This window comes from Xiphophorus hellerii, chromosome 17, assembly GCF_003331165.1.
Source record: "Xiphophorus hellerii strain 12219 chromosome 17, Xiphophorus_hellerii-4.1, whole genome shotgun sequence".
In the NCBI taxonomy this organism is placed as follows: Eukaryota; Metazoa; Chordata; class Actinopteri; order Cyprinodontiformes; family Poeciliidae; genus Xiphophorus; species Xiphophorus hellerii.
Genome location: NC_045688.1, coordinates 16664721 through 16690598, shown reverse-complemented (window position 1 = coordinate 16690598; position 25878 = coordinate 16664721). Strand labels below are relative to the sequence as shown.

Here is a 25878-nt window from a genome sequence, read left to right as displayed (position 1 = left end):
TGTATGTGTGAGAGCGAGACTTTTTATGAATGTGTGAGAGCGAGACTCTTTTTGAATGTGTGAGAGTTGTCACGGAAGAGGCGGGGCATAATTTTTGGATCAAACTGCGCATGCGTAGATCCTAAACTATAAGTTTCGATTGTTGACTCACTGTATGTTCTATTACTTAGTATATTTGTGCTTTTAAATATATATAGAACGTTTAACTTTCTTGTAGATTAAATGTGCTATAGAAATAAATGAATCTGATTGATTGATTAAAAATAGCAAAATTGCTGTAGTACAATCTGTCCACTGGGTGCCAGATTGTAGCACTGCGGGCAGTCGTTGAATCGTTTAATGCGCCTGTCAAAGTGCTGGTTGCCTCCGGAGAAGATAGAATGGTGTTTAAAATGGCAGCTGCCTGACCAATTCTCTCTCGTTTCGAATTAGAGTTAGCCATGTTCGGTATAGCAAACTCTTTCTTCTTCGGCACTAGTTGGCGCCGGTTAATAATTCCTGTAATACTGGCACCCAGTGGACAGATTGTACTACAGCAATTTTGCTGTAGTACAATGAGAAATGAGAAATGAGAGCCAAATAATAGGATTCATAGTGTTTCACTCTTATCCTTTATTTGTTCTTTATTCTTTCATATACTTTTATTTATGTCATATCAGCTCATAAGACTGACATGACACTGTTACAAATATGACATAACACCTGTTATGAACATGAAGGAGTCTTTATGAATGTTTATGGCTGTCGTCATGAAGTGTCATTCGCTAAATAATGACACTTTCAAGACAAAGTTGCATTAAAAGTCAATTAAAAGTGCCAACTTTGCATTAAAGTGTCTTTATTTACCGAAATGACACTTCATGACGACAGTCATAAATATTCATAAAGACTGACACAAACTTGTCACAATGAAGAAAACAGTCATCATCGGTGGTTACTGTTTCTTGTGCTGTCAGCTTTTTGGGATTACCAATCCTGATAATAACCAGAGTATCTGGTCAACAGCCGCACCACTGCCCTCTTTATGCTCAGCAGACGTCGGATGTAGACCTCCACAGGGTAAACGCCAAAGTGTGCCCAGACGCCAAAAATGACTACAGTGTTTGTTCCTCCAACCACGCTGTCCAGTTCGTTGGCAGCAAAGTGGAACTGGCTGACCGGCAATAGAGGAGCACGGAGGGGAGGGCCGTGGCAGCGGAGCGCCAATAAACATGCATTCACACCAGCTCTGCTTAGTCTGTTTTAATCAAACTGTAGTTAGCTTGTCTAGAAGTCTGATGTGTTTGGGGAGGCGTGAATGAGCAAACTCTAATGCTGCTCCATCTAAAAACAGATATTTCTACTGGAACTTTGGCAATGAAGAATTCAGACCACTTTCCTTTTCAGACACTGTCTGATCGCTTTGCCATTGTTAAACTCATTAACTGTGGTGCCATCTAGTGCTCACCTGGACATAACAACTATGTAATAATGTGTAATCTACTGATCACTAATTATGGTTCGTATCTACACCAGTCTGTAAATGGAAACACTTAAAAAAACATTCTGTGCATTCAAGTTATTTAATAAAATGAACAATTTATTTGTCTGAATATTGTTACAGTAACCCAGTAATTATTAACTATGAAGCCAGTTGTTTAGATTGTTTAGTATTTATTTGTTTAAACCTTCACATCCATTGGGACTCTCGAGGTGAAATGAAGAGAACTGCCAAGGCCTTTTTGTTACTTCAGCCTTACGATCCACTAGATGGCACCAGAGTTCACCAGTTTAATACAGAGACAATACCAAGAACAAGAGGTAGATGTAACACATGCTCATTGTTGCTATAAATATCAGATTAATTACAGACATTCCATGCTATATTTACAATTTTTTGAAACAATATAAACCTCTATTATCTTTTATGAACAGAAACTCAGTGCACAGAACTGAATTTATTGCCTCAGTTGTTGACCAGCAGTAAGGACTTTGGTTTGAATCATGGTCAGATATTTCCCACATTTTATGGGGTTGAGTGTTTGGGGAGGTTTTCTCAGATCTGATTCTGTTTCACTTGTTCCAAAACCAGGCTTGATGTTTGCTTTGGGTCATTGTCCTGCTGGAACGATAACATGAAGTGTTATTGAAGCTGAATAAATCTGTTGGTATGAAAATTGCTCATTACATAAACCTGCAATTCAAAACTTTATAGTCTACCTGTATTATTAATCCGCCTGTAAAGTCACTGGTATTTCAATAACTGTGTTCATAAATAAAGAACACATTGGTGAACGGGCTGGACTTTAACTGTGCTCTTGTTGCTGGAGGACACTTTTCCCTCACATTAAGCACTGATCAGACCATCAAAATGAATCAGGCCTCTAACAATAACTGGACATGTGGTATTTCCAAATTTTTATACAAATTTTATGAACCCTTTCTAATGGCTTGCAGACTAATTACATTTTTTCTCTGGTTTCAGATACAGCTTGGAATGTAATTATTTTGATTTGAAGATGAACAAACGTGCCTGACGCTCAACTGGGGGAAGAAACACATCACAGGATTGAATGACTACAGGCTTGACGCCCTGATGTCTTTGGTCATTGAATCCTGGTGGCCATCAAACGCCCCCTGGTGGAGCGACTGCAGTTTTCCTATCAGCATCAGCTATACCAGGGGTGGGCAACTCCAGGCCTCGCGGGCCGGTCTCCTGCAACTTTTAGATGTATCTCTACTTCAACACACCTGAGTCAAATAATGAGGTCAGCGGGGGGGATCTCTGTTCCCATGCATAGAGATGTCTGTGGCATGCACTCACTTAACATAGGCCTACGTAATCCTACAATAACATGATATTTACAGTTGGTAAACGCGACGCATTTGGAAGCCAAATTGTTTTTTGCCAATGTTTCCATTAGGTAATTGGCGATGGTGGTTGCAGTCTCATTTGGTGTGTCTTGCACTTGAATCAACTTGCTCTGCACACCACCCTCCTTCCAATCAAAGTACTGAATAATTATGGGGAAGATTTTCACCGCACCGTGATTACTCCCATCAGTACTTACACCACAAAATGGGATGTCTTTGAGCGCTTCGTGCGCCACTTCGACAGAATGAGGTGCCAGAACACCATCAACAATAGCCTCGGTCTTAGTTCGGGCACAACTAAACTTTTTGGCAGTGTCTGAATCGGGGAGGGTCTTTTTCAACAATGAACTCGTGCAGTCCATAGATCGATAACTGTTGTGATGTTTCACTTTGTGGAATGACCATGCAGCCTCCGCTGCATTCACTGCATCCTCGTTCCCTGGTTTGACAAAGTACTGTGTGATCGAGCTAGCACTACTCTCACCTCGGACAGCTGTTTTGTGTTTCTCGGTGTCCAGGTGGCTTTTCAGATCCCTTGCACCTCCATTGGACACCGAGACATATGTGCCTGCTTTGCACACTGTGCACAAGGCCTCCCATTTGTCTCGACCCGGTTTGAAAGCGGGGAAACTCTTTTGTAAATCGTCGGTAAACATACATTTGCGCTTTGGCATGTTGTTGGCGTACTGACAGCCACGCTATCTATCTTCTGATTAAGAACAGGGCTGCCCGCACTGACGCGGCTCAGGGAGTACATCACACGCAGCGCCGTGCGCAGTGTCCTAGTGCCTGTAAATTTAATGGTCCAATGAAGGAAATTTAAAAAACAGGACATTTCCTCACTTTCTAAAAAAAAACCGGGACGCTCGGGACAGGACGTGAAATACGGACATGTCCCGGGAAATACAGACGTTTGGTCACCCTAGTCTAAGAGTTGCAGGACACCGGCCCTCGAGGACCAGAATTGCCCACCCCTGAGCTATACTGACCTGGTCAGTTCCTGGCCAATACAACTGATTATCAGTGGTAGGAACACTTCCACTAATGTGCTAATAGTGGAGCAAAATTTTTAATTTAGCATCTTAGCTACGCTTGACAAAGTTTAGCCCACTTAGCTTCGCCTACATTCATTTGTTTGGCTGTTTTGTAAACGTTGAGTTGAATAAAGTTTGACATGAAGTTTTGGTTATCTACTGCTACCATTTCTTCAAGTATTTGGATGTTTGTATTGGTGCTCTTTTGATGTGGGTGGAGAATGTTAGCCCAGCAGTTCCAGTTCCTCTACTTATTTTTACTGGGCTAGCTCCACAACTGAAGCTAGCACCGTACAATATACTGTACTATACCTGCTGCACAACACAAATTTCCCTACAGGACGGTGCATAAACTCACTCTTGTTCTCCTGCTTTGCATGGATGGCTTGTTTTAGTGCTTGCGTGATCACTGTGTGCTTGAAAAAGTTTCTTAAAGTTGGTTTATGGTGATCTGTGCCAGTGGTTGTTTCCCTGGAAACAGGAAGGAATTGATCCACAAAACTAAAGTTTAACAAGGCATTCGCTTAAGGAAGAGTAAAAATACTCATTTGCCCAATGAGTATTCAATATGTTCACCTAGAGGCCTGTTGAACATCAACATCAATACATCACTGAACACACTCAATTTTCTAAATTTTAAGGTTTTTATGACATTATGGTCAACATTAAAATCCAAACCATCTGGGTTTTAATATCCACTGTTTTGTCTGGGAAAACCAACCAAATGAAGTGACTGGACCCGAGAAGCTAAACAGTTCAAAAGTCTTCAACGCTTCTAAATTCCACCTGTTGCAATGAAAGAACTTAATTCACTTCTCCTGCCTTGGTTATGCTAGCTAGTCGTGCCACGGTTGTGTTGGTTGGTGAGTGCCTGCTTGACGACTTCCTCCCAATAAAATTGTCCCATGTAGTGAGTGAACAAAGTTCTGAGTTGACACATTTCCCTCTTCTGTTTATTGAGTGACAATAAAAATACACCTTGGTTCACAGTAGGTTTCAGCGAAGGCCTGCTGGACATCAAAATACACTTTTCCAAACTCACGTTTCTAAAATTTCTGTTTTTATGATTTTATAGACATTTAAGCACAACTCATCTGGGTTTTATTATCCATATTGGCCCCAAACATACACAGGCACATTGCTGGTATTTGCTTTTGAATCAGCAGTAAAACAATTATCTGAATATATTGGATGCAGGTTTTAGACACTTGAGTCCAGAAAATCTGGACTTAAATGCAAAATGTTTTAGTTTTTAATGATTTTTATTATTATTTTTAAGGAGTTTCTTTGCTCTAGGGGCCCAACTAAAAGTGATCCGACAAGAAAGCAGGTTGTGAGAGATGGGGAAGGCTTGTGGGAAAAGGTCAAGAGACCGGGACTCGAACCGGTGACAGTCACATCGAGGACCCTAACCCCTAAGACCACCAGAGGAAAGTTTAGGAGACGTTTTGAAAATAGTACATTGTGATAGGGAATTGATAGTTTTACCATTTATTTACTGATGTATCTGTTGTGTTTTTCTACTTCTGCAAGATGTGACTTCTTGTTAAAGACGTTTCCAGACACTGTGCAGATGCTTTCGCAGCTTTCCATGAAAATAGATAACATTCTGTGTATAAACATACGCTGTCAAAGAGTTACCATATATGGAATGCATTGTCCTGTACTTGCCTGTGCTGTTGAATTATCACTGTGACGACACAAATATGCTTAGATGTGAATAAATATCAAAGGGCTGCAACTAAGCGAGCAGTGAGTTGTTACAAAGTAGTTTGGGTAAAAAAGTTTCAGGAAGGAAGGAAGTGGTGAGGAGATTCAAAGAGGAAGGTCTCACCAAAAGACGGTTGGAAGGTAGAAGCAGGTTACCAAAGTCCAAGGAATGAGCAGGGGGGACATGTTTTCCCAAAGGAGAGGCAGCATGGATAAGTTTCGTTTCAGAACTCAAGGAACGTAAATGAGAAGGTAAAACCAATCTGGGATGTCTCGGAGCAGAACTTCTTGCTCTGAGGCTCTGCCTGATACGCTGACAGGCTGAAAGAGTTGGTCACACCCTGTTAGGAGAGGGGCAGGGACAGACACCCGCGCACACACGCCCACACACACACACACACACACACACACCCACACACACACACACCGATCTGCGTACAGCTCTGTGAACATGACAAAGTGAGGACGACGATGGAAACGAAAGTAAAGGTAAATCAACAAAAAGACCCCAAAATTGCTTCAATCGTCTCTCCTTTTTTGTCGTCTGAAATTTAAGGGCTTCTGAGGTGACAACTTCTTGAGATTGTTCAGGTGTTTTCCGCCTAACTTCAGTTGAGGTAAAATGTTTCTGTCATGCTCAAGCTCCCTCCTCATAACTCTGTTATGCTGTAGACCTACAGATGTATGTATAACCTGTAGGTCTTTAACCTTTAACCTGGACTCTGACTTGACCGGCACACAAAAATTTGTATGCTGAAAGTTATCGTCTTGCACAAGTTTGACAATACTTTAATATTGACTCATTACAGTAAACACATCAAATTACAGCCACAGCACAGATGTTGATTGATTTATAAGAGTCCTTTATTCAACGATTGCTTAACGTGGTTTTGGCAAACACACTGCACAACACAGTGGAGGGTTTCGAGAGTCACTATCTGTCTGTGTCATCTTGGTGCTGAAACACAAGTGGCATCATCAAAATAATACACAGCAAATATGTTGCTCAATGTCCCATTTATTATGTTTCAAAAGCGACTCTAAGCAGCAGGGCGTTTAGTCTAGATTTAAAGGAACTCAGTGTTTCAGCTGTTTTACAGTTTTCTGGAAGTTTATTCCAGATTTGTGGAGCATAGAAGCTGAATGCTGCTTCTCCATGTTTAGTTCTGGTTCTGGGAACTCAGAGCAGAACCAGAACCAGAAGACCAGGTGGGTCTGGAAGGTTGAGACAACAACAGCAGATCTTTAATGTATTATGGTGCTAAGCCGGTCAGTGATTTATAAACTAACAAAAGTATTTTAAAGTCTATTTTCTGAGCTACAGGGAGCCAGTGGAAGGACTGTTGAACTGGTATGATGTGCTCTATGTTCCTGGTTTTAGTGAGGATGCGAGCGGCAGCGTTCTGGATCAGATAAGTTTTATTAGGCATGCCTTTGAGGACACTGATCCACTAATGGATGCGACGAAGATGAGTATTTCTAGATCTTGCCTAGACATTAGTCCTTTAATCCTGGAAATGTTGTTCAGGTGATAGAAGGCTCACTTTGTAATCGTCTTTATGTGACTCTGAAGATTCAGAGGCATCTGGTTCACTGGGATGTGTGTCTAAATGAAATGGTTTTATATCCAAACGCTTTGATGGAGACGTCAACCAAGCTGTGCCATTGTGACTGTGACAGGTTTAGAAACTATCAGATCTCCATCGCCGTTCTAAGACATTCTATAAAGTCGTTATTCATATAATTTCATACTGAAAAACTTGACAGTCTAGGTACAAGAATATGTTTTCAGCCTGTATTGGTATGACTGGTTTGGTTTTCATACAGACATAAAACAATGACAAAGCAAAACAAACTGTTCCATCTGTGTATCTTTAGGCAGAGAGAAATTTATGAGCCACAAAAGTAGGATTCAGAAATCATACTCAATAAAAAAAAGACCATGGCAGCAATAGCAAACTATAGCAGACCAACTGAATGTGTAATTAGCACAATCTATACATTTCCATACCATTCTTAAGTTAAAAATACGTCATAATCACACCAGTCATGGCTCAAATAAAGAACTTTAAACTTAAACTCACACCAACTGAGACTGGAAATGTACAAGGAAATGTTCTTTGTTTTTATGCTTTTGTCTTTTAATGCAGAGTGGAATCAAGACACCCCTGCTAAACAAGGGCCGAGCTTCCAGAAACCGTTGCCTCATGAACTGCAGCTTCATCCTTCTCTTCATGGTTTTATCTGTGGTGTTGTTCATGCTGTACTACATGGACTTCAGCCATCAGAGCAGCTGTATATCCGGCGGGGTGAGCGTTTGACATGCTTTGTTCATGTGTTCTAATTTCATAAGTGCCATTTTTAAAGTCCTAAAACTTTGTTCATTGACTTTTTTTCTGCTTTTGCTCCAAACCGCTGTCTTAGGGTGACCACGTGTTGAGTTAGACAAAAAGAGAAACATTTGTGCCGATTCTGAAACACTTCAACAAAAACTTTCACTCCGTTATTGGCCAATGTTAGTCACTTTTTAACGGTCCGAGAAGTAAAACTGCGCCGAAATTAACAGCTGATGTTTATTTCCATGTTGTTGGTGTTTGTGTGTTTTAGTAGCAGGTTGTCCGTGTGACATTTATTCAGCTATGTGACAATTATGACGATGCACTACAGGATTATGGCGTGTTTAAGGGAACCAGAGAAGCAATGCAGGCGGTGTGGATGCTGTTGAAAGCGTAAAATATTTGTAAACAATGACATAATTACCATAATAACACAATTATGGTTATTATGGTTAATGAATCAACAGGTTGTACTTGGGACGTCTCTCCTTAGCGCTCACGTAGCAGACCTCACTTCATTTAAGCCACCTGACTCTAACGTCCCAGAGGATCCATCACTCTGCGTTTCTGAGGTCTGAGGCCGGGGTCCAGACTTTATCTTTACACCCTTCTTACTCCAGAATGTGTCCAGAACAGGACATTACCTGTCCGGATTACTACAAGAAAATTTACAAGAAACAGAAACATAAAATACAGCTGTTTTAATTCAAACCTCAGACTGAAGAACTCTTGGCCTCCAAGTCACTTAAACTCGCTCTTTTAAATACAAGATCTCTCTGTGCTAAAGCTCTATTAATTAATGATTTCATCACTGAGCATAATATCGATGTTATGTTTCTGACAGAAACATGGTTGAATGACAATAATGAATCGATCGTACTAATTGAATCTGCGCCTCCTAACTACAATTTCTTCAGTGAGAATAGAAAACACAAAAAAGGAGGAGGCGTGGCTTCAATATTTAAGAATACCATAAATTGTAGTAAAATCTCTTTGGGTCACTTCACCTCTTTTGAGTATCTTGGAATTGAGATTAAAGGCCACAAACGAACTTTGACAGTAACTTTATACAAAACTCCAACTTTTGTGGAAAATTTCTTTAGTGACTTGAATGAACTTCTATCTCTCATATGTATTGATTATGATTGTTTAATAATTGTCGGTGATTTCAACATTCATGTTGACAACCCCCAAGACAGAGGGGCAAAAAAGCTCTAATATTTTAGAGAATTTTGGTCTAACACAACATGTCAAACAAGCAACACACACTCAAGGACACACACTGGACCTGGATAAACAGTAAGGGTGTGAATCTTTCCCAATGTCTCTGTAACTGATGTCGCCCTGTCGGATCACTTCCTGTTATCTTTGAAAGTTCTTTATCTTTTAACCCACTTACACAAACAGCAACCATCACAAAACGTTCTCTCACTGAAAACACAGCAGAAACTTTTAATCAAATCTACTCTTCTTCCTCACCCTTAAGCTGTAATGATGTAGATAAGTTGGTAGATGATTTTCAGTCTAAAGTTTCAGATATTATTGATTCCATTGCCCCAATTAAAATGAAGGTTGTGTCTGGTAGGAAGAAATCTCCATGGAGAAATACACAAACAGTTAGATCTGCAAGACAACTCTGCCGTAGGGCAGAACGAAAATGGCTTAAAACTCAACTCCACGTTCATTGTGACATCTAGAAAGAAAGACTACGCAACTATCATTTAACACTAAAACATGCAAGAGAGGCTTTCTTTGCGGATGTCATAAACAAAAACATTAACAATGCTCGAGCTTTATTTGCAACAGTTGACAGAATCACAAACCCTCCTGTGACGTTACCGCCTGAATTCCAATGTATTGCTGCCTGCAACCAGTTTTCCAGCTTCTTTTCAGAGAAAATTCAAAAAATCAGAGGATTAATCTGCACATCCACTATAAAGTCAGTACCAATGCTGTGCCCAAACAAAACAAATACAGGAAAAATGACCCAATTTCAACTATTTAATTATAAAACCCTACAGGAAATTATAAGTCAACTAAGCTCCAGTTCCTGCTGTCTGGATGTCCTAGATCTATAACTCCAGAACATTTCTTTAAGAAAGTCCTGCCTGTTATTGCTGCTGATCTGATCCAAATAGTAAACTCATCGCTCTCATCAGGCGTTTTCCCCCAGGCTTTGAAAACAGCAGTAATCAAACCACTTCTAAAAAAGAACAATCTGGACAAATCACTAATGCAGAATTACAGGCCGACCTCTGACCTCCCATTCATCAGCAAAGTTATTGAAAAAGCTGTTTAAACAATTAACTAGCTTCCTAACTATAACCAACCGCTTTGACTACTTCCAGTCTGGCTTTCGTGCTCACCACAGCACAGAGACCGCCCTCGTAAAAGTGTTCAGTGACATCCATATAAATACGGACTGTGGGAGAACCACAGTGTTGGTTCTGTTGGACCTCAGTGCAGCTTTTGACACTGTTGACCATGACATATTTCTGAATTGACTGGAGAGTTGGGTCGGACTCTCCGGTCCAGTGCTTAACTGGTTTGAATCCTACATAAAGAACAGGGATTTCTTTGTTTCAATTGGAAACTTCTCATCAAAGAGGTCAAAGGTCACATGTGGGGTACCCCAAGGTTCAATCCTAGGACCCCTTTTATTCAATATTTATATGCTCCCAATAACTCAGGTTATAACAGGAAATAATATTAGCTACCATAACTATGCAGATGACACACAGCTCTACATTACGATGTCACCAGGTGACTCAGAGCCCATCCAATCACTGAACAGATGCTTAGAACAGATAAATGTGTGGATGTGCCAAAACTTTCTCCAGCTGAACAGAAACAAAACTGAAGTTATTATTTTTGGACCTTCCAGACCTCTCAGGTCTTCTGGTTCTGGTTCTGCTCTGCATTCCCAGAACCAGAACCAAACGAGGAGAAGCAGCATTCAGCTTCTATGCACCACAAATTTGGAACAAAGTTCCAGAAAACTGTAAAACAGCTGAAACACTGACTTCCTTTAAATCTCGACTAAAAATTCAGCTGTTTAGGATTGTATTTGAAACGTAATCAATTACAAATTTATTGATGGAACTTGACTTAATGTCATGTTTTGATTATTGATTCTATGTTGCATTGTGTTTCTGTGTTTGTAATGATGTAAAGCACTTTGAAATGCCTTGCTGCTGAAATGTGCTATACAAATAAAATTTGATTGATTGATTGATTATGGTTATTGTAATGCCATAATAACACAATTTGTATTATTACAAATGCACATTTTCAATCAAAGCATCCCTCATAATCACTCTACTGTAGCTTAGAAAATCAAGCTGTAACAATAATGACTCACTTTTATAAGTCATTCTGGACAAAAATTGCACAAAAATCTGAAAATATATTTGATATAATAAAAATAAAAGCACAATAGTCTCAAAAAGACACAGTTGTAAAACAATTTTTACATTCCAGACGTTAGTTTTTGTCAGTATACAACCTCAGTGAATTCAGTAGATGAACTCTCACTTTGTGCTTCGCCATCCACTTTGCGGCAGCCGCCCATGACGACCTGAGTGAAATTTATTTGTTGTCGGTAAATAAGTAACCGACCTACTTGCCCTTTGTAAATATTATCAGATGAGAACTACCAACCAGTGGGAGAGGCTGTGGTATTCCATGTCAGTTTAAATATGCCAATTCATCCCCTGAAGAAGGAAGAAAACCTAAACACTTTCATCAATTAAAGAAACCCCCCCCCCGCCCCTCCAGATGCTCTGGATAGAAAAAGTGAACATCATGTCAAGGGAAAAGAAGACATTTGGTCACAATAAACTCTCTCTCCTCTGCACACGTCTGAATCATCTCATCCTTGTCTTTCTAACTGTCTCTAACTAACTTCTCTTGGTAATTTGGTGAAACTCTCGGTTTCAAACCCTCTTGCTGCCATCTTGTTTGTGTCGACACCTTGAAATCCTTTTTGTCACGCAGGCAGCAAATCTCCTGGTTTACTGTTCCACCCTTCTGTCAAGGCTGACTATTTCTTTTCTTGTTCTGTCGCACCTCCACTTCCAAGACTGGGCTTTAGATTAAGGGTGTGTACATTGTTTTTGTTCTACTAAACTGTTGTAGCTTTCACATTCATAAATTGCTCAAGACACATAGGATGTATTTGAACTAATGCGTTGTCTTTTGATTTCACAGAAACTCTGCATTTTCAGAAAGGTGTGTACACACTTTATCCATTTTGCTTTTTCAAATCAACATGTCTGACTTAAGTTCAAAAGGAAATGAATCAGGATCAAACAGTGACCAAAATAAATTATATGCACTTTCCAAAAACAGTTAAAGCTAAATTTATCATCTTAAAAATACATTTTTTTCATGGCCTTATTCCTGATTCAAATGTTTGATATTTGTTTTAAATCTTAGCTCAAAAATCATCTTTAAACTTCTGCTTAATTTTTTTTTCTTTGTTATTTTTTTTAAATTTTCCGCAGGAAGTTATTTAAATCTGTTCCACCTACAATTTGTCAATGACGTAAACTGTAACAATGCAGCCGTCATGTTGTTGGTTGTGTAGAGTAAATTGATGAATATTGTATGTAAAAAATAATAATAAAAAAAACATTCAGAAATCAACAGAACACAGGGAGCCAGAGCAGAACAAAAAAACAAACACAGGAACCTGTTGAATCCAAACAGTTATTGATCAAATTATGTAGCATAGTTGCATTGTCTTAGACAAAATTAAAGTTTAGTTGTCCTAGTTGGAATTTCTGAGCTTTTTCACATTTGCATCCTTTAGCTATAGCTAGCGCTTTCAGTGAGGTTACAAAGAATCAGGGGGGTCTATATTTATAAATTCGTTTGAGAGTGGATCAGGATATTTTTCCAAATTTATTCAGAAATGAAGTGGAAATTCTAAAATGTAGAAAAACCAAAACAATAAAGCAAAGCTATTTATTTCTTGACTTTAAGACAGAGAGGACTGGAACATCTGTGTTAAAAGCATATAGAGAAACTGAACAGAATTGTCTTCATAACAACAGGACAGGAAATGCCACATGGAAAGTGCTGCGTGTTTCATCAGATCTCAACTTGCTGAAGTAATCAGTATTTTCGAAGTGAAACTGTGATCCTAGGAAACTTCATGTGTACAAGCTCTAAACTAGAAGAAAGTTTAAGACAAAATTTGCCTCTTTGCCTCAGATAACTAACATAACACCTACCAAAATGGCGCCGAAACCCAACACCATCACTCCGTTAGGTCCCACTGAGCCAGCCAGCGTCTGCTCCTTCCACTCTGCGTCACCTGAAAACGCCACAGAGGTCAACTTGTTGAAGGAATCCATCGCCTGGCCTGAGACGCCGTCTGTACCGCCTGACTTTTCCCTGAATGACACCAGTGATCCAGCTCACAGCACCTTCACCATTCTCCCACGGAGAGGAGGGGGAAGTTGGCACGTCGGGGATCAGATGGAGGTTCTGATAAGAGTCTCTTGACTACCGCGGTCGCCCCAGGAAGTCTGGGGGAGACTTGTTATACGCTCGGCTGCAGAACCGCGCCGTGTTTGCGGGCGTGGCGGGGAAAGTGTTGGATCACCGCAACGGCTCCTACACCGCTGTGTTCTCTTTACTGTGGGAAGGAAAAGCACAAGTCGAGGTGAGACTCAGAAGCTTTTATGACAAGTGTTGCAGAAAAGTGTTTCCGCTAAGACCTCCTTTTTCACCTTGGTAATTATGAGATTAACTGATAATGTTCAGGTTATTATGAGAAATAGGAGAATCTATAAGGAGGAAAATCATTTTCTCACATCCCTAAACATACAATAATGTAATGTAGTTTATAATAATGTTGGGTTTAATATCTTTGTTTTTTCTTCTGTCTTTGCTCCTAAAAGGTGTCCTTGGTTCACCCCAGTGAGGCAATCACAGTCTTGGCAAAAGTGACCCAAGAGTATCCAGACAGAGCATATTTTCTTAGCGTCTTTCGCTCAGGCTCCGTCACAGAGACGGTTACATGCAACGTGTGCCTCAAGGGTCCCAAAGAGAAGCTGTGCAACTACACTGACCTCCACACGGGTGAGCCCTGGTTCTGCTACAAGCCAAAGAAACTGACCTGCGACAACAGGATCACCCACTCCAAAGGAGGATTCAGTTTCAAACCAGAATCCAACGAAAATCAGCTCTTTCAGCGGTGAGTGCAACGTTACGTTTGCACTCAACCCTTCTGGTTCTGCTCTGCAGAAACCTCATCAACTTGGCAAACAACATTCTGTTTCCCTTCATCATAATGAATTTCCACGAAATCTGTGTTGCAGTTTGAGTTTTAGAGAGGTGTTGCGCAATGGTTTGGGCTGTCTGAAAGGGGCCGGGGAGAGGAGTTTATAACTTAAAGTTTGTTTGTGCACCACCCTTCTTGTCAGAGTACTGGATTATTATTGGGAATGCTTAAAACCCAAGCCTATGAATGTAATGTAGTAACGAAAGGCAACCCCATCCCTAAGTGGCTCAAAAATAGATCTATATAATCACGGTTTTAGTGTGGCCTACTCAAAGTTTGGGCTCAAATCCTTTTGAGAGAAGTCTGACAAGACAAAGTGGAACTTTTTGGTGCACATCTTCTTTTTATCTTGTATAAAATGACCCCAACCAAACGGAGAATGTCTCATCGGATAAGTTTCAGTTTAATCTTGTACAACTTCTGTACTATGTAGTATGACAATAATGCAAAACATTCCTTACTAAATGACTTTGGGTCTGGAAGACCTCAGGCATTAATGGATGTTTGAAAAATGTGAAAAATGTGTGTGTGAGAAAAATGCCAAAAACAGAAAAAGAAAGAAGGCACAATGTCTCTGCATGTCAGTAGCGAGACATGGTGCTGGATATACTGTAGATTGTCTTTATCACCAATAGACTTCATCCAAAGAGAGGTATGTTGGTTTCTGGACTGCTGCTCGGAGATTTGGTAAATTCCTCTTCAACTGACTTCAGTTGTTGAGTATAATTGGAAATGGGAGGCCCAGTTAGAATAAGGAATATGCAGATAGTTGTATCGACAAAGGGACAAAAGAAAATCCAGGTACTAGGATTACAACACCGGATGTGTAAAAGACTTCATATCCCATGACACTCTATCATTTGCTCATCTTTGCTGCAGTGGTGTCAACATGAAAGTCTCCATTCCGTCATCAGGACCTTCCAGCATCGACATTTTACCCAAACTTAAAGGTAAAAGCCACTGTCTACTTACTTCCATCATACAAGACTGATCAGCTGTCATTGTCAAAACCTCCTTTTTTATTTGGTTTCCATCAGAGAAGGTTGGACGACTATTTTCATTCTGTTTGTATCACACATTTCAGCAACAAAGCAGTTCAAAGTACTTATGAAAACCTTTAATAAAACCCCAAAACAAAACGGAGTCCGTAGTAAATTTGCTGGACTAATAAAAGAAAGAGACACTTACAGAGGATGTAAACCCACAAATTAAAAACTGACTCCTGAGTGACGAAACATGTTACATCTTGCATGGCCCACAAATTAAACATTCTGTCATGATGTGTGTAGGAGTGGACCCAATCGCAGCAGGCTGCAGACGTAGCATATTGTGGATATTTTAATGAAGAAAATCAACCAACAATCTAAAATCCAGGGTTACAAGGATTCAAAACAAAGCAAACCGGAGACACGAGGGTAACAAAGGTAGTGACAAGAAGAGTGACGAGCAAAGTGATGAGACAGACTGGCGAGTTGGGACTGAAATAGAGGAGCTTAAATCCTGGGAGGTAGCAAACAGAACAACTAGAGAAGATGACTGATTGCAGGTGTGAGTGGTTGGAACAGGAGCAAGCTGAGGGGCGGAGAGAAGGTGTCACAGGGAGGCTAAGAAGATGTACTAGAGAAAACACCTGGAAGCTGAAAATACTTCTAATTCTAAAGAAACACCAAGACTTCTAGACTGAATGTAGGGTGATGAAATAACAAAGAAATAAACATAATTAGAAACACTACAGGGATGAAAAGCAAAACCAAACCCAAAAACTCAGAGTCCTGACAAATTCTTCTTTTTTTGTTTATAAAATCCAAACTCAACCATAATAAGTGCTGCTTGTTTTCTATGTCGAGTATCTTGCATACTCTCTCAAAGCATCTCAGATTTTCTTGTTTATGGCAAATTTTGCTGTATGCAAGATGAAATTTCACAACAAAAATACAGAATAAATGCAAATTACAGGCATAGTTCCACACAGCCAGCCTCCCTCCGACTGGATCCCTCACTGACAGAAGTCGGAGTTGAAATGACACCAAACTACTTCCAATCAGAGGCTCCTCAAACAGGCGTATTGCAGGTGGAGCATTCATTTTTCTGGTCAAAAGGGGTTATTCCAGTGAAATCCTGGAGGAAAAGTTTTGCTTTATAACTGAGACAACCAGATTCCCCAAAAGCAAATACGTATGGTCCAACCAGAGCAGATTGAAACTCTAGCCGCTCTCATCCAACGGCAGATATTTATTAACCACCAGACCTCTACCAACATAAGACAAGTGAGGCAGCAGAAATGAACTTTTAGACAGTCTGGCAAGCACTTTTTACACAACATCTTCCCAATTCTTCTTCTGGAACTCTTTTGACGCCAGAAATACTTTACAAACTTTGATGCACTGCCTTTCCCGCGTGTGATTACATAGTAGTGTTGCTTGAAGGGTACCTGTCTACTGTCCAGCAAATAATGTCATTTTCAAATGACATTATTTATTTATCCAGGGTGAAGCAATCTCTTGGACCTTAGCATCAATCAATCAAATTTTATTTGTATAGCACATTTTAGCAGCAAGGCATTTCAAAGTGCTTTACATCATTACAAACACAGAAACACAAGGTCATGCAACATAGAATCAACAATCAAAACATGACATTAAGTCAAATGCCATCATTAAATTTGTAATTGATTACGTTTCAAATACAACTGTGAACAGGTGGGTTTTTAGTCGAGCTTTAAAGGAAGTCAGTGTTTCAGCTGTTTTACAGTTTTCTGGAAGTTTGTTCCAGATTTGTGGAGCATAGAAGCTGAATTCTGCTTCTCGTCACTTGGTTCTGGTTCTGGGGATGCAGAGCAGAACCAGAACCAGAAGACCTGAGGGATCTGGAAGGTTGATACAACAACAACAGATCTTTAATGCATTGCTACGGCTTCATGCTAAGCCGTAGCATGAAGCTACTATGCTAGTAGTAGAAGTGCTATGCCCTGCCCCATATCACCTGGTGCAGCAGCAGGCCCAGTAACAGAAACGGTAGTAGAAGTTACTGGTGAAAGACAATATTTTCAAAGGTTATTGGTGAATAGTTACAATCAGTGACAAAAGAAAGTTTTAACTTCCCTGTTTACCTTCCAGATGGGACCAGTGACATTGTGAAGACTAAACCTGCTGGTTATTACTACCAGGGAGCGTGGCGAGCACTAGACGGCACCACAGTCCGTCAGTTTAACAACGCCTCGGCGAGAACCCAGTGTCTGAAAGGGAAAGTGGTCCGCCTCTATGGAGATTCCACTGTCAGACAATTTTTTGAATTTCTAACTGGAAACACCCCAGGTAGACACGTGGCAGAAATGTCCGGCAACGGCTGAGACTGCCTCACGCCGCAGTCTGATCTGTTCTCTCCTATAATTTCAGATCTCAAGAAGTTTGACCTGAAAAGTCCTGGAAAGGCAGGACCTTACATGGCCTTGGATTACAAAAACAACATCTTACTGACGTACCGATGCCATGGCACCCCAATTCTTTACACTCCCATGCCGGCCATTGAGACACGTCACATTGCCACCGAGTTGAGAACTGTGGCCGGAGGCCCGGACACTGTCATAGTGATTAGCGTCTGGGCACACTTCACCTCTTTCCCTATTGAGGTCTACATCCGACGTCTGCTGAACATAAAGAGGGCAGTGGTGCAGCTGTTGACCAGAGCTCCAGACACACTGGTCATCATCAGGACTTCTAATCCCAAAGGGTCAGTTCTCAGTGAGATACGGACCAGCAGTGACTGGTACGCCCTGCAGTGTTATAAAGTCCTCAGGGAAATATTCAAAGGGGTGAACGTCCAGCTGCTGGACGCCTGGGAGATGTGCCTGGCCCACCACCTGCCACACAGCCTCCACCCCCAGCCTCCCATAATAAAGAATATGATCGACGTTGTCTTGTCCCACACCTGCCCCCTTGGTGGAAAGTCTAAAGGTGCAACAAAGCAGTAAGAAAAACAATGAAGTGGCAAATGGGACTGACATAAAAAGGCAGCTACTCTACTCACACCTTGATGTCTTGTGCAAAAAGAAGTGAAACCCAATAATCCAGATGATGAAGTAAGATATCAATATAGAACAGGAGGAGATTAAGTCAATTTTGCAAACAAATGATCGGAATCGACTGTTACCAAGGAGTTGAGGAATCCACCACTGAGTTGAAAGCTTTGGAGATTTCTTCAAAGAGTCGGGATTGACCAGAACATTTCTGCACTTGGTTACATTTCTAAGGATAAATATTCATTTGCTCTTATCATTTGTTGGCTAACACTGGTGACACTTGCTGTTGCTTGTGTATGTTCGCCTCCTCCTCGACAGCTCCATGCTACAGGGCAGCTGTTGTCTACACGTCCCTGTTCTTGTTTAGAACAGAACACTTAGTCGCTGTTAACCAGAGCTGCGTGTTGTTGTGTGTTTTGACCACACTTCCTTTCGGCCTCCTTTTGCAGAAATTTCAGATCCGTTTCCCTTAAACGGATCCTGAGCTCACGACTTGGCAGAAAGAAGTGCATGTTGCTCTCGCCCTTGCGCCTGGCTGCTCGCTCCTACACATCAGAGGAAATAAATCTGAGGAATTCTGTGGGAAATTTTCCACCTGCAACCTCAGCGTACGAGCGTTGCGAAATGTTTTGCCTATCTGGTTTGGACGCACACGCTAGTTTGGCATTTGACGACAAGCGGTCAGTGAAGCATAAAGAAACAAACCCGTCCAGGCGATGGCTATCAGGTTTGTGGTGTTTATGTAAATCACAAGGATGACCTTATCTTTAAACATGCCGTTGCCATCTATGATCTTTTATTTATCACTTGTTTTCTTGTTCAAAGCTCCTTCAGTAAGACCAGTTCTTAAATGATCATCGGCGCCACAGATTTGACCTTTTCTGTGTGAGCAGCAAAATTGAGAGAACAAGGGAGTTAGGATAAAACAAACTAACGAGAGAACTAACATTTTTTTAATATAAAGTTGAGCAGCTGTGAATTAGTTTTGTACAACTTTACATCTTCCTATGTAAGCATTATATAAGAATCCATTCTATTGCTGTCTTTAGATGATTATCAAGGTGTTCAGACGTAAAGACAAACAAAAAAAAAATTCCCATAGTTCACTCGAGTTTATTTAAGGTTTAGTTTATGTTTTAAGGTGAAGGTTCATACTCCATAAACTGTCAATTATTTATTCTAAAGATTCACTGACAACCTGACGAGGCTTAAAAAGTTTACTGTTCCAAAATAACTATTTTATTTCTTGATTTATATTAATGTTCTACATGTTGTGGTAGCTGGTAGCTCTGTTGCTTTGCACCAAGTTGTTCAGTTGTTTTTGGTTTTGATTTTTTATTTTGATTATTTCCTTTATTCTTTCTGTAAGTTAAGTTATTTCTTGTTATATATGGGATTTGTTTTGAAGATTTGCTATTTATTTCTGTATTTTGTTAGATTTCCTCTTCGTTCTTTTCTCCATGTTTATTCTTATACTCAGCCTTCCATTTGCTTCCCTCCCTAATTGTTCCTACATCCTATTCTCCTGCATGTTTTCTCCTGTAGTAGGTCTCCCCCCTCCCCCAGTTTTTCTTTAAATATAAACTAAACTCAAACTCTGTTTTCTACTTTGCATTTTTTTTTCCCCGCCCTAAATCCTCCCATCTTAACAGTTGTGGGTTCAGATCCCTGCCAGGGGTCTTGCTGCTTGGCGTTTGGATATCTTCCTGTACTTTGAATGTCACAGAGACGAAACTCTCTGGCTTACTGAGAATCGTTTTGGAAGCAGATACATCATCCACCGAGCCGAAGATGTGTGGATGAAATATGCAATCAGGAGAGAATGCGTAGACTTGGAGGCTTTTGAATTGCACTTTTTCTTTAACTTTTTTTCACTTTGAGAATAACAAATGCTAATAAAGAATCCGATTTTTATTAGATATGTTGTCAGAAGCTACAACTTTGTGGTTTATACCTTCAGTGTGAAGATTGTGAACTGTAGCTGGAGAAATGCAGCAGTGATTGCAGCACTTGATGGAATCAGGTGATCTGGAGGGACGACTCACAGCGACCATGGACCAGAATGTAAACTCAAGTGTGCTGGTATTAAATGCCTTTAGGTAAACAGCAATGACCTGCAGTATCCCTTTTATAAATTATGAAGCCAACAACTATCATCTGTGCAATAAATGCTGGTATGGCATCTATGATGACGTGTTTCTGTCTTTAATTGTTATCTGTCACTGAAGCACCAAACAAAAACCGATTCTAATATTTACACGACTTCTCTGTGAACCTCCTGATCGTCACGATGCCTGAAAGGCAAACAAGTAGCAAGCTGGAAATTCCTTTGTATCATCTTGATCCACACATCACCCAACAAAAACAAGAATACATGAGATGAAAGGGTTTAATTATGCTGGTTTATTGCTCCCAGTGACAAGTGACAAGCTATGACATCCAAACAGTGCCAAAACTCCGCCCTGCACCGCAAAAGAATCAGGTTCAATCACTGCTTAATCCTGACAGCATATTTAACTAAGATATGCGAAGCATTTTAATAGATGTAAGAAATACATGACAAAGGCTGGCGCTCTCTCAAATGAAGAACTTGAACATGATCAAAATGAAAGCAACAAAGACACGACAGAGAACGGGCCCCATGTTCAGCCTGCTGGGTCGGTCCTGCTTCGTTTACTTTGAACAGCAGTGAAAAATACATGTAAACGGTTCAGACGAATGAGAGCAGGGTCGTAGAGGAAGTAAGGAAAAAATAAAAAGGGTACGTCAATTACAACACACATATATTAACATAACTTCAATTCTAATTTTGCTTCCTGCAGCTGCAGCTCTTTGAAGATCAGTTGTCTAAGACTCTCACCTTTTTGAGATAAGTAAAAAAATAAAACAGAGCGAAAACTCTGAAATTTTAAACCGTCAATGATCCATCTGACCGTGAAAAAGAAATGAAAGGGATATGAATACGATTTTTTCCTTTGAGTTTGCTTCGTTCTCTTGCGTCTTAATGAAAAGATAAAGCCCAAATTCACACGAAGGCCGGTCTGTTCCAAAGCACAAGTAAAGCTGCTACACGGAGTAACAAGATGATGTCGAGCATAAACAGAACAACATCGGTACATGCAGAATTTATACGTGTGTTTACATAAAGCATTACGTTTGATCAAAGTGCAAGTTTGATAAAAGCGTGGGACAGTAAGTGCATAAAACTTGTCAAACTACCCTGTCAAATGATTTAAAATTGATCACATCACCTGTGGCACGAAGGCAACATGTGGAAAATATTTCTGCCCACATAATCGCTCGCCATTGTTGTTCAGTGAGCCTTGAACCAAACTGGTTGCAACACGATTTAAAGACAAACCAGAAACTAAGTCCAATAAATCCAGGGCTAAACCACAGAAACAGAGCTGGAGAAAATCGTTAATAAAATAATCATTTATAACAACAAATACAATGTGGCTGTTAAGGGATAAAGATGTTATAATAAATAAATTACAAGTGTAATCCCCCAAAACATCCCATCAAATGTACAAACAGAGGCATTTTTATAGGTATTTTAAAAATGAAAAAAAAAATTTCATCTTTAATTTTCTTAAGTTGATCAGCATGTCCAGGACTGTTATTGACCAAATCCATCACATTTTATTTCTGCGTGACATAAACACGCTGTGACACACAACCACTCTTAACAAAGGGGAAGAAAGGAGAACAAGAAGTTGTTTGCCTTCACAAGTGAAGTGTGATAATGAAGATTAAAGAAAAGTCTCCTCACGGTTAGAGAACTCACTAAAACTGCAAAGTCATACTAGCTACGATAGCAGATAACAAACCAGTCCAAAGTGAGAATGACGCAAATTCACAGCAATGATGTGCAAGGAGCTAAAATTAGATCAGAATGCAGACGACTGGGACCTGAATATAATAAACGCCTTTCATCAGTGTTAATGGGAGGCAGAAACCATTACACATTCCTCTTAGGACCACTCACAATATCTGACACCTTCATTTATTCCTTTTTTTCAGGGTTTAGGGTTTAGGGTTTTCTTCCTCTTGTCCTGACTGCTACCTTTGCAGGTCTTTGCAGTTACTTCCTCTATCGGCTGCGTGTTCCCAACCACTGCATTCAGGAATCCTTTCTTTGTCCAGCTTCTCTTGACGTTATTAGGAACGTAATCAGCACTTTGTGCTGAAAAAGCTTGCGTGGGGTTTAACTCGTTTCCTCTCTAAACTTGTTAGAAAGTCAAATGTCTCCACTGTGTTTTTCATGCACAGTCACCCCAACAGGTTTGGTGGAAACTTCGACTTGTGCCGAGAATCGGGCGTCAACCCCCGAGGAAACCGTAACGCGACAACACAGTGTCTTCTGTCAAGGCCATGCACAAAGTGCAACTGCAGAGCCAACACTGTGTCCACTCCCGTCTTGATCTACAGTACAGCGACTCCTGAAGAAGCTCGGGGAGCTCAGGTTCAAACATTACATTCACCAATGGGAACCGAAGCGTCCCTGAGACAATTGAGTTAAATGACAACCCTGCATGAGAATCAAGGCCTTCCTAAAACAGAACACATTGACCGTTTAGGGAAACTGACACAGTGGAATAAAGCTTTTTTTTTTTTTTCCCCCCAAACACATGAAGTGCTCAGCACCACTCAGTGATTTTCTTTGAATAGTTAAAAGCCATTCTTTAAATAGGAGCAAATACAAAATCATCGTTAAGACATGAATGACTTTAGTTTCTGTCAAATCAACAAATACAATGAATTCTACTTGGTGGCCTGAGTTACTGAAATACTAAAATATATGTGTAACATTCAGTTTTTAATTGAATATGACTGTAAAATGCGTACCACATACACCTTTATATAACTTTAGTCATATTCAATAAATTAGAATATATATATATTTATAGTTCTTCTGGGGTCTTTAGACACATTTCTCACTAGTTTTCTTTCCAGAGTTGTAGAAGTCTTTGGTTTTCTACCTCTGCCAGACTTGTCCTCTGTTCTGTGTCTCTCTTTCATTTTCTTGCTCATATTTCTCACTCCACTTTTTTACACTTGGAACAGCCGTTGACGACTTTGTGTATCGTTGTTCTCCCGATTTGTGAGCATCAGCAATTCCTTTTCTTAAGTCTAAACCGAATTGTTTCTTATATTTCTTTGTTGTTTCTTTGGCACGATGCTCTGTCAAGTGACGGCTCAAACCCATGCTGAGGATTTTTGACTGCGTTTAGCTTCTTACATGCTTTTCTTGCTTCCTTTTTCATTGCCTCCTGTTCGTGTCTTGTGTAAAGCCCTTTGTGCTCCACTTGTTTAGAAAAATAACAAGGGATTGATTGATCTGGCACTGCGCATGATACTTTAATCCTTCATCATTTCTAAAAAAAGAAATTAAAATCCGACAAGCATGTCAAACTTCATTTGTAATCTTTGAAAGTCTAAAACTTTTGACTCTTTGTTTGCACACAGAATGAAACTCGGACCTGTCAGAGAATCCTAACTTGCTGCTTCCTTTGTCTTCCTCTTGTCTCTTGTGCAGTGTGTTCAAGAACCGGACTCAGACGTTCATCTAAATGGTTACATTACGGGCAGGCTTATAGCGAACGCCTGTAGACTGGCATTCGGTTTCGGAACAGAATGTAAATGAAAGCACAAAAAAAAAAAAAAAACGTTTCCATCATGACGCACCTGGTTATATCAACGTTTGAGAGAGGCTCTCCTCGCTTTTGATCTGAAATAGTTTTTGGTGCAATAAGAAGAAAAGCAAGATAATAACAAAAACAACATGTTTCCCGTCTGTGTGAAGAAAGGCCGGCTTTTAAATAATTATTTCAGTCTGGGTGCCACGGCAACTAGACACAGTTAGTTAGCGCGACAGCGTACAGTGGAGCTAGTCGCAACAGTGTTCTGGAAAAAAAAAACAAAGGAGCTTCTGTTGCTGAAAGTATTCCTGCAGACACTGAGACGGCCAGTCCAGCCTGTTTTCAGTTTGGTGTCATGTGAGACAAATCTCCCAAGTCAGTTAGAAGAATAAGGCCGTGAAATACCAAAATAAACCTGCTCCACCCATTTTCTACACAAAGAAGCTCCTTTATGCTACTTTTTGTCTTGTCATGTAATTACAAAAAAAATTTAAAAACCCCTCTGGGTACAACTGCTCCGCTTGGTAGACTACGGCACTCTAATATTTATCTTTTGGAATATTTGCTTTAAAGGTTTTCCTAATGAAACACTTATTCAAATTTGACTTTTGTGTTTATTTAGTAATGTTTTACATAGCGTTTGTTTTGTGTTTTTTTAAGTATTGTATAAGAATAATTGTCTACAGCACTGTTGGCTCTGTATGTACTTCCGCCATTTTCTCACAGTCAACCACTATGGACCTTACCACAGGGGCCGCTTTTCTTTTTTTTTTTTTTTTTTCGTAACCCCTCCAGGGGGTCTTTTTGTGGGCTCTAGTGTCCCTTTTTATGAAGTAGGCTGACAGGAAAGGGGGAGGGAGAGGGGGGAAGACATGCGGTAAATGTCGCCGGGTCCGGGAGTCGAACCCGCGACCGCCGCGTCGAGGACTTGAGGCCTCCAAATGTGGGTCGCGCTAACCCCTACGCCACCACGGCACGCCCCAGGGGCCGCTTTTCATTGGCTGATGTCCATTCTACATGGTCACGTGTGTGGCCGTCTCACAAACACACTTAGCTTCCCGTTAGCTAAGTACAGCATAATGGCAGAACTGATACAACTTCTACACCTTGAAGCCTGTCTGCTACACAGTCTTACGTTAGCTAAACAGATCAATATGCAATGTGTCTGTATCTGACATACACTAAAGATTTTATTTTAGCAGAAAAGGCTTTGGACTAAACTGTTACTCCTGTTAGCCACGTTAGCACCAAGTACAGCTAGTCAATCAACCGTCGCTGTGTTCAGGGAAGCGCTGATTAATAATAGAGAAATAAATATCAAGCCTGGAAACTTGATATCGTAACGGACTGAATGTTATGTTTTTAACGTAATCTTTGCTAGTCTCGAGGGGCGCAGGCGGTTGCCACGGTAACAGGTGTGCTTAAACTACAAAGAGAGAGAGAGAGTAAAAAGGTAGGAGTGGTTTTGAGTTGATCACCTGTTCGGATTATTTTACCTTTGTTTCCCTTTGCTGTGGCGCATTACAGCCGCTGTAGTTTCTAAACGTTGGACTAATTACCTCGATCGTTTGTGAGTTTACGTCATTCACAACAAACATCAAATGGAACAAAAATATATTTCATACAATTTTAACAAACAAATGGCTTCTACCGCAATAATTATGTGAAATTAAATGAATTATATCCCAACTTCAGAAGATTTGCCTTTACCTTTACAGAGCTGATAGGTTTATTTTAATTCCTATCTAGCAAAGATTCAGACCAGTCATCATTGTCTTTTCTGCAGAAAGGAGAATTGAAAGCAGACGCGACGAATCGCTGTAAAACACTGTCTGGGATCAACTCTGCCAGATCTTTCTCTGCATTTAGTTTTATTAGAAAATACAAGGAAGGAGGTTGGGCCTTCTCACATAGTCTCACAAAGAATTTGACCAATGACCTTTTTCTACAGGGTGTCCTGGAACCTTCTGTGGGCATGCCCTTAAAAGGGCAT

At 40.3% G+C, this 25878-nt stretch overlaps 1 protein-coding gene and 1 long non-coding RNA gene across 2 annotated transcripts; one reads left to right on the top strand and one right to left on the bottom strand.

The window, feature by feature from the left end:
• Positions 1-821: 821 nt before the first annotated feature.
• On the bottom strand, positions 822-5833 carry LOC116736449 (uncharacterized). The gene is made up of 3 exons (XR_004342560.1): positions 5722-5833; positions 1253-2098; positions 822-1153 (listed from the first exon to the last, which is right to left on the bottom strand). It is a non-coding gene; the product is annotated as an uncharacterized LOC116736449 (long non-coding RNA).
• On the top strand, positions 5721-20432 carry LOC116736439 (NXPE family member 3-like). Its single transcript, XM_032588886.1, is given in 9 exon segments — positions 5721-6086; positions 7748-7906; positions 12143-12163; positions 13151-13441; positions 13443-13604; positions 13843-14138; positions 15105-15175; positions 17342-17539; positions 17621-20432. Coding segments are annotated over 9 exon segments (1791 nt in total). The 5' UTR covers positions 5721-6068; the 3' UTR covers positions 18196-20432.
• The last annotated feature ends 5446 nt before the right edge of the window (positions 20433-25878 follow it).